The 12,796-nt window shown below is 36.5% G+C and overlaps 1 protein-coding gene across 1 annotated transcript in view; it reads right to left on the bottom strand.

Moving 5' to 3' along the window:
• RAD21 (RAD21 cohesin complex component) overlaps positions 1-11,783 on the bottom strand; it is a 29,763-nt gene extending 17,980 nt beyond the window's left edge. The window contains exons 1-3 of the mRNA XM_074266564.1: positions 11,386-11,783; positions 6,905-7,069; positions 50-179 (exon numbers count right to left, since the gene is read on the bottom strand). Coding sequence (XP_074122665.1) covers positions 50-179; positions 6,905-7,048 — 274 coding nt within the window. The 5' untranslated portion in view covers positions 7,049-7,069; positions 11,386-11,783. The remainder of the gene's footprint in view (positions 1-49; positions 180-6,904; positions 7,070-11,385) is intronic.
• Between the last annotated feature and the right edge of the window lie 1,013 nt (positions 11,784-12,796).

Raw genomic sequence — 12,796 nt, 5'->3', positions numbered from 1 at the left:
AGTAGAGAAAACAGTAAGCAAAGTAGGATAGAAGAAAGCTTGATAGTACCTGGCCGAAATGCCATCTTTATCTTAATAAAAGCTTCATTACAGTCTGCAAGAAGATATTTTGCTTTCCTGTGATAGATTCGAACTACTCCCAATAAGAGATGTCCTGAGGTTCGAAGTGCCATCTTTACCTACAAATAAAATATTATTTATCTGTTATAAAATCAATTGCATAGAATAGGTCAACATACAAAACAAAAATGAACAGGAAAACTGGCTTCATTTAATAAATTTTTCTATTCAAAGTCCAAATGAGATATTTATTGTAAGGTTTATTTATAGCTAGATGTTACAATGACTTTTTTTTTTTCTAAAGCAAGATTTTAGTGTAATTTTAGCTTTGCTTTTATGATACACTATTAAGAGATACCAATGATTAATTAGCTAAGTGAAGTCTACTTTATATAAATGCAAAAAAGTTGGAGTGGCTTATACCAAAAAAGCCAAACAACCTTCATCCCCAACAGTTTTTCTTCATTTATAATAACCAAAAGCTTTATTTGGAAAAGCATACATGATTAAAAAGTAAAGACCATTCCATTCATCACCTATACAATTTTATCATATAGTGGGAACTGACAACTATAAAAAGCAGTCCACCTAAGTTTTTAATTTCTTTTCTTTGAGTAGTAGGTAGGATAGGTGTTGCTAAATATATAATTCCCAAACATAGGAATCTGACATCCAATATAAAAGTATTGCTATGATAAGGAAGGGTAGAATGGCAGGAGCTATCTTCACTGACCAATGTTTTAAACAAATTAATGAAGAATTCACCATAATAAGAACCTACATAAGTCATGAAGAATCATTCAAGTAAGTCAATTTTTAGTAAAATATTATATTCTACTCTAGTCTAATGTGAACTTTAAAATAGAATTAATTTATGTCCAATTTCAGATGTATTTTAAAGTCAGAAGGTGCCTTAAGCTTCAATTAATTAAATAATTACTTTAATAGATTTCAAAAAAGGGACTAAATTTTATATGTATGGATCACCAACAAACATTCTCTCCTTTGACTCTAAAGAAGTACACACTGTCCTACTGCGGCAAATCAACATGTAGTTTTTAAAAATAACATTTATTTGTCAAAATATTTGACACCCCCCCTAAAATCTCCCAAATAAAAGCTAAATTTTATATACAAATTTAACATCTTCTGATCTGCCACTAACTTAAATTGTATATTTCAATGAAGCTTTTCTAATCATTTCCACTTTACCTCATCCTCTTCATCTCTTTCTCTTTCAGCTATTCTCTATGTCCATAAAATTGCCTTTGGATTACAGGCATAATTCCCAACAAACACTGCCTCAGTCAATGCAATTTTGCTAATATACTATTATCACTAATCAGTCAGTAAGCATTAAATGTATACTATATGCCAGGCACTGTGCAAGGCTTTAGGGATATCAAACTGATACCAAATCTTACTAAAACATTACTTATCTGTTCTTTTACAAAAAGCTAAAGTTCCTCATCAAAAATTGTCCTCAGTAAAATAGTTTCACAGCATTTGCTTGCCTCATTTACTCTATTGGACCAAAAAAGTATTCTATTTTTAACCTCCTTTAAGCATAGGTTAGTTCAGTACAATGAGTTCTACAAATGATCAAACCTAGTACTCACTATAGAAAGCATATTAGATCTCAGATAAACAAGTCAGCCAACTTTAAATTGACAACCATTTAAAACATGGTAGCAAATCATTTAATTTAATTTCTGTAGGCCTCAGTTTCTTCTATAAAGATAGGTAGCTGGACTAGATAAACTTTCAATTATACTCAGTAAAGGATAGATCGGGACATAACAAGAGTTTTCTGTGGTCTACAAGATAGTGACAATTCAAAAAGCATTACTCCAAGAGGGATGCAATCAATTATTGTCAAGAGAAAGACAAATTGTAGTAGACAGCAACTTAATGATGAAGAATTGTACCTATATGTGAGAAAAGTGTGTTGTCTTCCTTGGGCATGTAGCTAAAGTAGTAAAGATGAAAAGCTGTCTGGAACTGGTCATATCTAATAATCATCACTCAATTTTGGTGATTCACAAAAGAACGTGGAAATGCTTTACATGGATGATTATAAATCAGTGGAGAGGAAACTAAAGGACTTGTGATTGAAAAAAGGAGTGAAGAATGATACTGAAGAATGTGATAATGATCTAAAATAAACAAATGATGGGCCAAGGATATAGTGTATCTATAACATTGGTCTAGAGACTTGATCTGATGAAGGTTACCTTATTAAAAAATGAAAAGTTGAAAAAAGTTCTTTGATACAGTTGTTAAAACTGTAGCTTATTTTTTTAGAATACAAATGCTGCTGCTTAAGAGCTTATAGTCTTAATGAAGGAGATAACATATAAATATAGAGGTAATCTCGGCAAGAAAGCAAGAAGGAAGTATTGGCAAATGTTTAAAAATATACACACATGTGAAAAAACATGACCCATTAAATTTAATCTACATTATTTATATTTTCCTAAGTACAATCAGTAAAACTGATTTTGCAGATTTCTGCAATGCTGATATTGAAAATTTAACAACCAGTTCTCAAAAGCCAGTATAAGTTAGCACTAACATATCAGTAGAAGGCAGCACACTAAGAGTAAAAAGACCAGGAACGGCTAGTTCAAAAGGTGGGAAGAAAAAGGTTCAAAGCAGTAGGGACAGCCAATTAAAATATCTGGAACTGGGAGATGGGAGTGCTTTATTCAAGAGACTGCAAAGAGCAGATGGTAAGAGTATTTGTGAGATAGAAGAAAAAAAGAAAGGATAGGAGAGGCTAGATTCTGAAGGGCTTTGCCACATTCGAGAAGGGAGAGAGAAAAGCCACGTCAACAGAGAAAAGGGGGCACAGAAAAAGTAGAAACAACAGGGCTTGGCAAATGACTATATATGAGGGGGTAAGAAATATTGTATGGTGGTGTCTGCCACAAGCAACAGGGAAATTGGGAAGAGAAGAAGGTTTGGGGGAAAAGATGGAGAGTTCAGTTTTGGACATATTGGATTTAAGATGTTCAAAAGGTAGCTGGAGATCAGGAGAGAGATTAGGCCTGAGATCTGAGAATCATCCACAGAGATGAAAACTGAATCCATGACATCTGAAACAATACATGAAGAGAAAACAAGTCCAGCACAAGACACTTATTTTAAAGGTTCAATCTGGTAGCATTATAGGTGGAATTTCATGAATTTGAAGGGTAAGGATCAAAAGTTGAAGAGTGGAAACAACAATAGGGTAGAAAATAAAATATAGAAAAAGCTGAAAAGTTTGATATTCCTCAAGATAAAGCTTCCAAGAAAGTAAAATATAGTCATGATGGGAGACTCCTTGAATTTGGACCATGTCCCATGTCATTTGGTCAAAACTGGATCCATTTTTGATTTGTTGATGATGTCATCTTTTAAAAGAGAGAAACAGCAATTCAAAAATCTGATTCAGACCCAATTATTTATTGAAGGAAAAAAAGTTCAAGCAATGAAATCTTAAGAGCCAGACTGGTAGTTGAATGGAGAAAAAGATAATGTATCAGAGAGAGAGTTGACAAACTTAGCAATTAGATATTTGGTATAAAAGATAAATGAAAAATTGAAAATGACTGCAAGGTCTGAACTTCAAAGGAGAGTAGTGCCCTCAACCGAAAAGGGGAAGTTAAGAGGAGTTCTGTTTTTAGAAATGTTGAATCTGGGGTAATTACAGAATACCCAGATGGAAATATCTGACAGGTGTTAATGCTGGACCAGAACTTTAGGGTAATAGAACTAGATATATGGACTTGCAGAGAGTTAATTAAATCTAGGAAAATTTGTGAGAACAAGAGAATGAAGAGTAGGAAAGGCAGGCATAACCTTAAACTACATCCATAATTAGAAGGCATATAGATGAGTTGAGGAGTAGTCAGTCAAGAGATCAATGTCACAAATGCTAGAAAGATAGGGAGAGAGAGGAGTCTATATAAGGTCACATATTTCAGAGGTCAAGAAGGATGAGGACTAGAAAAACCATTTTTATCTGTTTATTAAGGGATCATTGTTAATTTTGCACAAGAAGAAACTTTTAGAGCCAGCTATGTGGTGCAGCAGAGAGGGCTTAGACCTGGAGCCAAGAAGTTGTCAGTTCCTATCTGACCTCAGATACCACTAGCTATGAGCTCTGGGTAAGCCATCTAATCTCTGTCCCATTTTCCTTATCCATAAAATGGGGGTAACAGCACCTACCCTCAGCAATGTTAAGAGGGCAAAATGAGATATTTGCAAAACTCTTGTAAACCACATAAAGCTCTATACAAATGCTAATAGTTACTATGTATTCAATAAACCTTTATTACTATTGTGCTAAGTGCTGGAAATATAAAAAGTGGCAAAATTCAGCAGGGGAGACAACATACAAATATATACAAATTAAGCTTTATGGAAATAGGGAAAGACGGGATTGGAAAGATGGGGGAGGAAGAGGTTATGAGGGGCTTCAAAAACCAAACTGACCATTTTTATTTTACTTTGAGAGGCTGAAAAAGGTAATAACATGATCAGACCAGCATTTTTGAAAAATCATCTTAATAGCTGAATGGAGGATGATAAGAGTAGTGAGAGACTTGAGGATAGTAAACTTACCAGTAGATTATTACAATAATCAGTGACAGTGAGGTGACGAGAAGCCTGCACTACTTCGGTGGCAGAGAAAGAGAAGAAGTGTATTGAAGAGATGTTGCAAAAGTAAAACTGAGGGTGGAAGTCAGGTTGCAAGGAACTAAGTCAGAAGAGAGGAAGTGGGGACAGAAATATAAAAAGCCTTTTCTAGCAGTTTAGCTGCAATAAGGGAGAAAAACTAGGACATCAGCTGAAAAGACAAGAGGGACAAGTGAAGAATGAGGGATATATGAGCACGCTTAGAGCAAGAAGTAGTTAGGATAACTGAAGATGACCAAGGTTATAAGCTGAGTTGGACTTCGTCATAAGAAGGGCCATCTCTTCACAAATGAGAGGAATAAAGGAGAAGAAATGACATTAAAGGATTTTGATATGAAGAACTAGTTGCCTCTATTTTTTGAATATAGGGTTGTGCTGAGGAAGGTAGAGGGGAGCCTAGGAAATCTGAGAAGGGGAAAAAACATTTAGAACTAGCTGCTTTGGGGATGCCAGAATGAGTAAAATTGGATAAAGTAGTTAGGGGTCAGTTGAGATTAAAAAACAAATTTGCAGTAGATTTAGCCAGCATGCTTACATGACTTCCTTTAGTACTGTTTTAGCAACACATGAATTTGAAAGAAATGCTTTTAAGCTGTTTTGAGACTAGGAAATATTTCAAATCTTTTTGTTTCTGTCTCTACCCAGGGCCCAGAAGAACACCTGCCATGCAATAGGCATCTAACTTGATACCTGACTTATTGACAAGGAAGGGATAAGAGCAGAAGACAATGGAATTGATTAGCTATAGAATCAAGACAGAAAAAGGGGAAACAAGAGACACTGACCATTGCACTGAGGAGTAGAGATCATTGTGAAGGTGGCACAGTGGATAGGGTACCAGGCTAGAAATCAGGAGGACCCAAGTTCAAATCTGGTCTCAGACACTTAACACTTCCTAGCTGTGACCCTGGGCAAGTCACTTAAAAAAAGTGTTATCTCAAAAGAGACAGAATCACAGAAAATTATAGGTAGATAAGAATTTCAATTTTCTTGATCCTAATAAGTAAATGGGAGGGTCAAGGATATGGAGTATGACTGTTCCTACATGGGGCTTAGATGGAATGGATATTAATGAATTATGAGGCTAGAGTGTTTGAATATTGAAGTTCTCTAATCTAAAAGCAGGGTACATATTTATAAAGTACTTAGGTGCCAAGCAACAGGGATACAATGACAAAAGCAAAACAATTTCTAGTTTAAAAGAACTTATATTGTCAGAGAAGATATACATAAATTAGCAAATTCCAAATGAATGCAAGCAGTTTCAGGGGAGCCTCAAGGAATAATCCCTATCCTACAAAGGACCTAGGAATATTTGGTTTGATGAAGAAAAAGATTTGAGGGTTAGAAAGACAAGACCACTATCTTCAAATAGCTGAAAGACTGTAATGTGGAAAAGACCTATCTTTCTTAGTAGAAAACCATTAGGATCAATGGACAAAAGTTACATATAAGAAAATTCTGGCTCAAGACAAGTTCCTAGTGATAAAAACTGTTTAAAAAAAAATTAGATTAGCAAGGCAATGAGTTCAATGTCAGTAGCAATATTCAAGCAGAGGATACTTGTAGAAAATGTTCTAAGAACTGAAAAAAAAAAAAAAAAAAAAAAAAAACCCAAAAACGAACTCGGTGCAGTAGAGAGCAACTAAAAAAAGCTTTCAAAGTTCACAAAACCATACTTCTCAGTCCCCAAAAAGGTATGACACAGGGCAAGAGGCAAATAGATCTAATGATCAGGACCTTTTTTATGCAACAAAAGTGTTCTTTTCCAGTAATCTCCACCCAGTGAAAGTGAACTCTTTGAATAAGGGTACCCAAAGACAAAACCTGCCTTTAAAAAAAAAATTTACACACACCACAAAATTTAGATTAGTGAGGATGGGATCATAAATTAACAGAGAACTGGGTATTAAAGAATCATGCTAAGCAGTTTATTTAGCAGTTATTAATTACTGAGACATTGTTTAAAAAAAAAGACAAATATTAAGCAAATTCATTTGATAAAGTTTTGTGCTAATCTATTAAACAACAGGTTATTTGGGATGATCTCTCAATTTCATCCATTCTTAATAAACTTTTAAGGCATATTTATGTTTCTATAATTAATATTCCTTAACAAAAATACCAAGTTGTCTATTAATATTGACATAAAACATACCTTGGGTGAAATGATACTCTCCACACTGCTTTCTAAATTACACTCAAATACATGGGCTTTGGTTAGCTTCTTATCCCAATGGGCCGCTAGCCAGATTTTGGCCAGCGGCCCTCTCTTACTCAGTACAAAGTGAGCGTAGAACATGGTGCCAGTTGATTAGAAAACCTGTTAAAAGACAATTTTTTAAAATCACTTGCAATTTAAATGCAAAAACATTTTTCCAATCTGATTTTTTGGGTATATATATATATATATAAAGTCCCCCCAAAATTGACCTTTTAAAAGTACTTTACAACCCAGCTCCAACTTATCTTTACAGATTCATTTCCATTACTTTGTTTACTCTTATGTTCTAGCCAAGTTTTGGTTCCCCAAATTCAACATTCCACTTCTATATACATTTGTGCCTTTAATATAGGTTGTTGTCTGTAAATGGAATACTTTTCCTACTTCTGCCTCTTAGAATCCCCAATTTTCTTCAAAGATAGAATTTATCTTTGAAATGTAGCCTTTTCCTGTTTCCTCAACTATTACCTTAAAGTATATATGTTGTCTTCCCCAATAAAAAGTAGGCTCCTTGACGACTTTTTTTTTTCCAGTCCATGTGACTGGTACATAGTAGAAGCTTAATAGGAGGCCAATTCATTCAGTGTTTTCATATTAACATGGCAGAAGGATCTATCACTTCAAATAGGAAATTTAAAATTTTCAGTTCTGAATTATTCTTTTCCTCTCCCTTTCCTATGAGGACACATCAGAATCTCTGAGAAATTTCCCCAATCTCTGATTCTTGAAATCTTGAAGTGCATCCAAATTTTACTAACTTTTCATACTTATAAATATTTGAAGATACATTTTCATTTCATTGATTAAAAGCAAAAGAAAATACCATATCAGCAAGTAAATGCTCAAGAATGAAAACATCTCACTTTTCAATTAGGGTCTAACCCACAGAGTAAAAATATCATGCTCCCCCCACCCCCAAATTTAAATCTGAATCTTAAAGAGCTCAGCTATAATCTTATTAGAGTTTATCATTCCCCAATTCCACAAATTTTGAAACTGACTTAAAGTTACTAGGTCAAGAATGAACAGTATCAGTGAAAGAATCAGTCATAATAGTAAAGCAAAAGCAATAAGAAAACAAGTTGATAAAACATCCACACACCATAAAGAAGTCACATAGGAAATAATTTTTCCTTTCTTATATTAATATGCTATTTAAAAAGACTGGAAAACTTGGTGTTGAAATTTTGGTGTTCTCACATCAAAACTGGTACATTCTGATTACTTTTAATAGTGTAAATTAAAGTACCTTTCAGAGTAGAAAATATTTGTGATTTCAGTGAAACACTGATTGAAATACCTAGGCAGAAAAGTCTATTTAGGGATAGAGAGAGGCATTCAGACACTGGTACCTCTCAACCACTCAATAGCAAAATGCTCTGAAAATATTCATTCAGTTTAAATGAATTAAATGAATTTAAATTTAAAACTAATTTAAAACTGAATATTGATTTTTTTTCCTCCCAATCAATGATTCAAGAAGATACTGAAGATTTAAGTAAAATATTCCAAGCTAGAAGCAGCTTTTAACAATGATTTCTCACAGTTCTTTTTCCCTTAAGTACTTTTCATAAATTTATACCCTAAAACTCAAGCAGCTGACTTGCTGGTGCCTAGGACTAGTTTCAATTGTTCAAAAAAAAGACTATCATAGCAACAACTGCTCTAAAGAATGTTTACTCCTAAGAGTAAAATGCTAAATTCAAATTCCTGTTCAATATCTTGATACTAAAAGACTTTGTTTGAATGATTTACTACCTAATGTCACTTTTAACTCACCCATAGAAGCATACACCCATATTAATAACTTCAAGAACAAAAAGTATTTTTTAAACACTTAGACTCCTGTCAATTATTTAAAGTCAAAATTCTTAAAACATTTTCTGAAAGTTCTGCAAATTGAGCTGTTGGCACTTTCTATCAGGTGTGATCAGCTCAGGGTAGCTCTTCAGCTGTTGGTTAGGATTGTGCCTCAAAATAGTCAATCCCCTTTCTACCACAGGAACCTAAGTTCCTGAGCAGATGCAACTTCTTGGCAAGAGGAGGTAAAGTTGTAACTTGTAAACTGGTATGGAGAGTAGTATGGAAGGTCAAGTCGTCAGAGGAAAGCAATGGTTTTATTTCAAAATGACCAATAGTTCCTCCTATTAGCATATGTAATTTAGATAACAGTATCCTGACAACAGTATCTTTTGGTTTAAAATAGTAATAGAACTGTTGGTCATCTGTTCTTTCAAATTAAAAAATATTTCAAACTCAAAAACTGAATTCAGGACTAAATTTCGCCAACTCAAAATATAGTTAAGCCTCAATTTTGCTATGAAAAGCCAATTTAACACAAAAATAGCAGTTATGTTGGCATGACAAAAATTAATTGATGTTTTAGTACCTTTTAATAAATACAGAATATGGAAAGTTACTTTTCCCCATATGAATTCAAAATGCCAAGTGAAATTTCTGGGATTTTCATGTTGGAAATTAAAACATCAATAATGCTTCATTCCTGTTTTATCAGCATCATTACACACGAAATTCAGAACTTTATCTAGTAACCCAACAACTGGTATATAAACAATAATTGATGATAAGCATATGTAACATTTTTATGAAGTAGACACTTTAATACAGTTACTGAACTTCATGTCAATTAGATTCTTTTATCAGACTACTTATACTCTTCAGAGAAAATACTGTAGTTTATGGAAAATTAAAAAAAAAAAATTGAACTGGCTAGTATTGTTTCTTCTCCACCAGTTCTATGTTTATAAACATCGCGAAGAAGCTGAAGTCATTTCAGAGAATGAAAAAAATTTTAACAGAAAGAGTAAATTCTTATTTTAAAGCATATTAACTAATTGAACACACAGGCTTATAACAGGATCTAGATCTGTAAGCGATCTTAGACCAAATATTCTTTTTTCAGAGACCAACTAGTTTTTGCTTAAGTAACTTGTCTGGTAAAGTGCCTCCCTAGTTCTTTACCTATATTGGGTGGTCTATTTTCCAGATGGAAAATTGGTATTTCTGATAAGCAAATTAAAACATGGGAAAACCACAAAAACACTAAGACTAGTACTTCAGAAAACTTAAAATCTTTAAGCAAGTAAATGGTCTACAAAATCCATCAGATTGTATGATTTAAGTTATATAAACATACTTTACTAACTGTATGATGCGCAATCACTCGGTATTGCTTGAGTTTAATCAATGTTACAATTAATTTATCCACAACATATATTCCCAACTATTCCAGGATTGCTTTAAAATAAACATGATCCTCTCTGTTGCTTCTGACATTAAAACATAAAATCCTTCATTTTTCATTAACTCTCATGACATTAAATGATTGTATAGCTCACAGGCATTTATGTGTGAAGTGTTTTCAAGTTATACTAAGAAACAAATTTTCACTAGAAAATAAAGATGAATTCTACAACTTTACAAAGCAAAAGACGGTATAAAAAGGTCGTAATTGATCAAAGGCTCATCTTTTCGGGTTTACTCCATTCAAACTCGAAATACATCTACCTAGTATAAACTTTAGCACATAAACTTAAGTAGCACGATTCTACACGATCATTTACTCACTCCTCTCAAAAAATGAGCTATTTTTTTCCAACCGTCCTTCCCCGATCTCTGCCCTTTCTGATCCAAGAAGAGACTTAAGTTAAACATATTTCCCCAAAGCCTCCACCAAACATTAAATGCATTAACTAGTAGAGAAGCAGCGGCTAGCAAAGTTGAAAAGGAGAATCAAACAACTAATTACAGTACTCTACGGCGGAGGGTCCAAAGCATGTATGTCCCTTTCGAGTTTTTCCCCCTTTTTCCATTTGGTTTTTCCCAATTGTGATGTTGCCTTAAAGGGACGAGTGCCTAAAAGGGAGGGGGAGGAGGACAGAGGAGCCCTCGGCCCTAGGTTGCCCCCGCCCTCTGGGCACAGCCGGCTCCCCTTCCTAGATTCCTGCTTCCCAAGCTCTACAAACTGTTGCTCTTCCTCTGAAGTTGGCACTGGGGTCGGGGGCGGGCCATTTCCCCGGAGATCCCGCTTCTCGGGAGGATCACCCCCCTCCACCACCACCACTCGGCCAGGCCAAGCCCCGGGGGGGTGGGGGGTAGGCTCTCAACCCTGCCTGCAGCGCCGGTGTTTCCAGATCCCACCGAGCCCAGAGCAGCGGGCCGCGGAAGGCTGCGACGAGGGGCGGGGTGTTTTTAATTAAATCTGCTCCCCCACCCCCAGCGCGCGCTGAGGCTTGTCCCGGGGAGCCCGGCTAGGAGGCCGGGCCCGATCCCGCGGGCACTGGGCCTGGTCGCGGCTCGGTTCTCGCTCCCTTCCGCAGCGGGCCCGGACGCTCGGCGCCCCGAAGGTGGGGGAAGATTGGGGGGTGGGGGGGAGAGTTGGTAGAGTATCTCACCTCAAGCTCCTCCGGGAGCGGGGACGGGCTGGGTGGCCGAGGGAGGGGAGAGGGTTAGGGGGAGGGGGAACGGGGAGAAGGGGGGGCACCCTCGCGCGGTATGAGGGGAAGCCTCTCTCGCCGCCCCTGCTTCTACCACCTCCTCCGCCGCCGCTGTTGCCTCCTCCTCCGCCGCCGCGGCAGCCGCTTGCCTGCCGCCTCCGCCTCCTCTCCGTTTCACTCAAACAAACAAGATGGCGGCAGCTATGGCCGCGGCTCTTCCTGCCGCCCAAACCCTCCGTTCAAATCGGCAGGATGTTTACGGTCAAAATGTTGCCCAGGCGCCTGCGCCGCCAGCCGAAGCCTACGAAGGCAACTGCGCAGCCGCGGACTCTCTTTCCTTTTAGCCCGGATTCTGTACCTCCTCCTCCTGATTGACGGAACAGATAGGCTGAGCATGCGCCAGCAGGGCCGCGCAGTTAAACTAGCTCTTGGATGACCTGGCGCATGCGCTGCGATTGCAGACGTGGAGCATGAATATGTTTCTACATTATTTAATTTATCCGTGGTGTTTTTTTTTTCCCCCCTTTTAAAGAGAACGTGCCTTTGCGGGGTGAAAGTCAACACGTGGTTGTCAAACTAATTCATAATTTACTCGTGAGGCAGTAGTGTTAATGTTTTTCCCTGTCATTAATTCTAAAATATAACGAATTCAGTTGTTAGTATATTCAAATAAACACATTTAGACAAACTAATAGAAGTTATACTCTCAAAAAGATTTAATCTCCTGAGACCCATTTCCAAGTTAAATTTTATTCCAAGTTATTTTTCTACTGCTGTCTTCCCACTAATATAATTGGTTATGTTTTAAATTAAATTATTGTAAAAGAGAAGTTAAACACAACCTGGGAGAGATTTGGGGCAAGGAAAGTATTTTACTGGAAATCATACGAGATTTTGAACCGCTGAAAAGATTGAGGAGCAGATGCATTTTCTGAAAGAGCTATCGGAAAGTAGAACAAGCTGCAGGCTGTAATGAGCTCCCAGTCACAGGTGTACAGGGTAGGGAAGAGGATATTATTGTCAAGGATCTTATAAAGAGCACATTTGCATAAAGTATGGGTTGGACTAGAATTCCAAATTCTCAACCAAGGCCAGGCAGATCGGACAGGTTATAAAATGTAAATATAAAATGATAAAAATAGCATTACTCCATTTTATCCCATTTTCAGCTTACCACTTTTTCTAGGATTTACACTATTTGGTAAAACTCCCACATATCAGCTCAACTAATCCCCACACAGCATTATCCAACTTTGTTTTCCTGATTCTGTGTATACTGGACAGCAGAATTATTTTTTGTTTACATGGCACCTTTATACCAGAAAAGGAGTACTCTGGGAGATTTCTGGTCACTAGAAAGTCATAGCAC

The sequence above is a fragment of the Sminthopsis crassicaudata genome, chromosome 1 (genome assembly GCF_048593235.1).
Source record: "Sminthopsis crassicaudata isolate SCR6 chromosome 1, ASM4859323v1, whole genome shotgun sequence".
In the NCBI taxonomy this organism is placed as follows: domain Eukaryota; kingdom Metazoa; phylum Chordata; class Mammalia; order Dasyuromorphia; family Dasyuridae; genus Sminthopsis; species Sminthopsis crassicaudata.
This window is presented reverse-complemented; position numbering and strand designations above follow the sequence as displayed.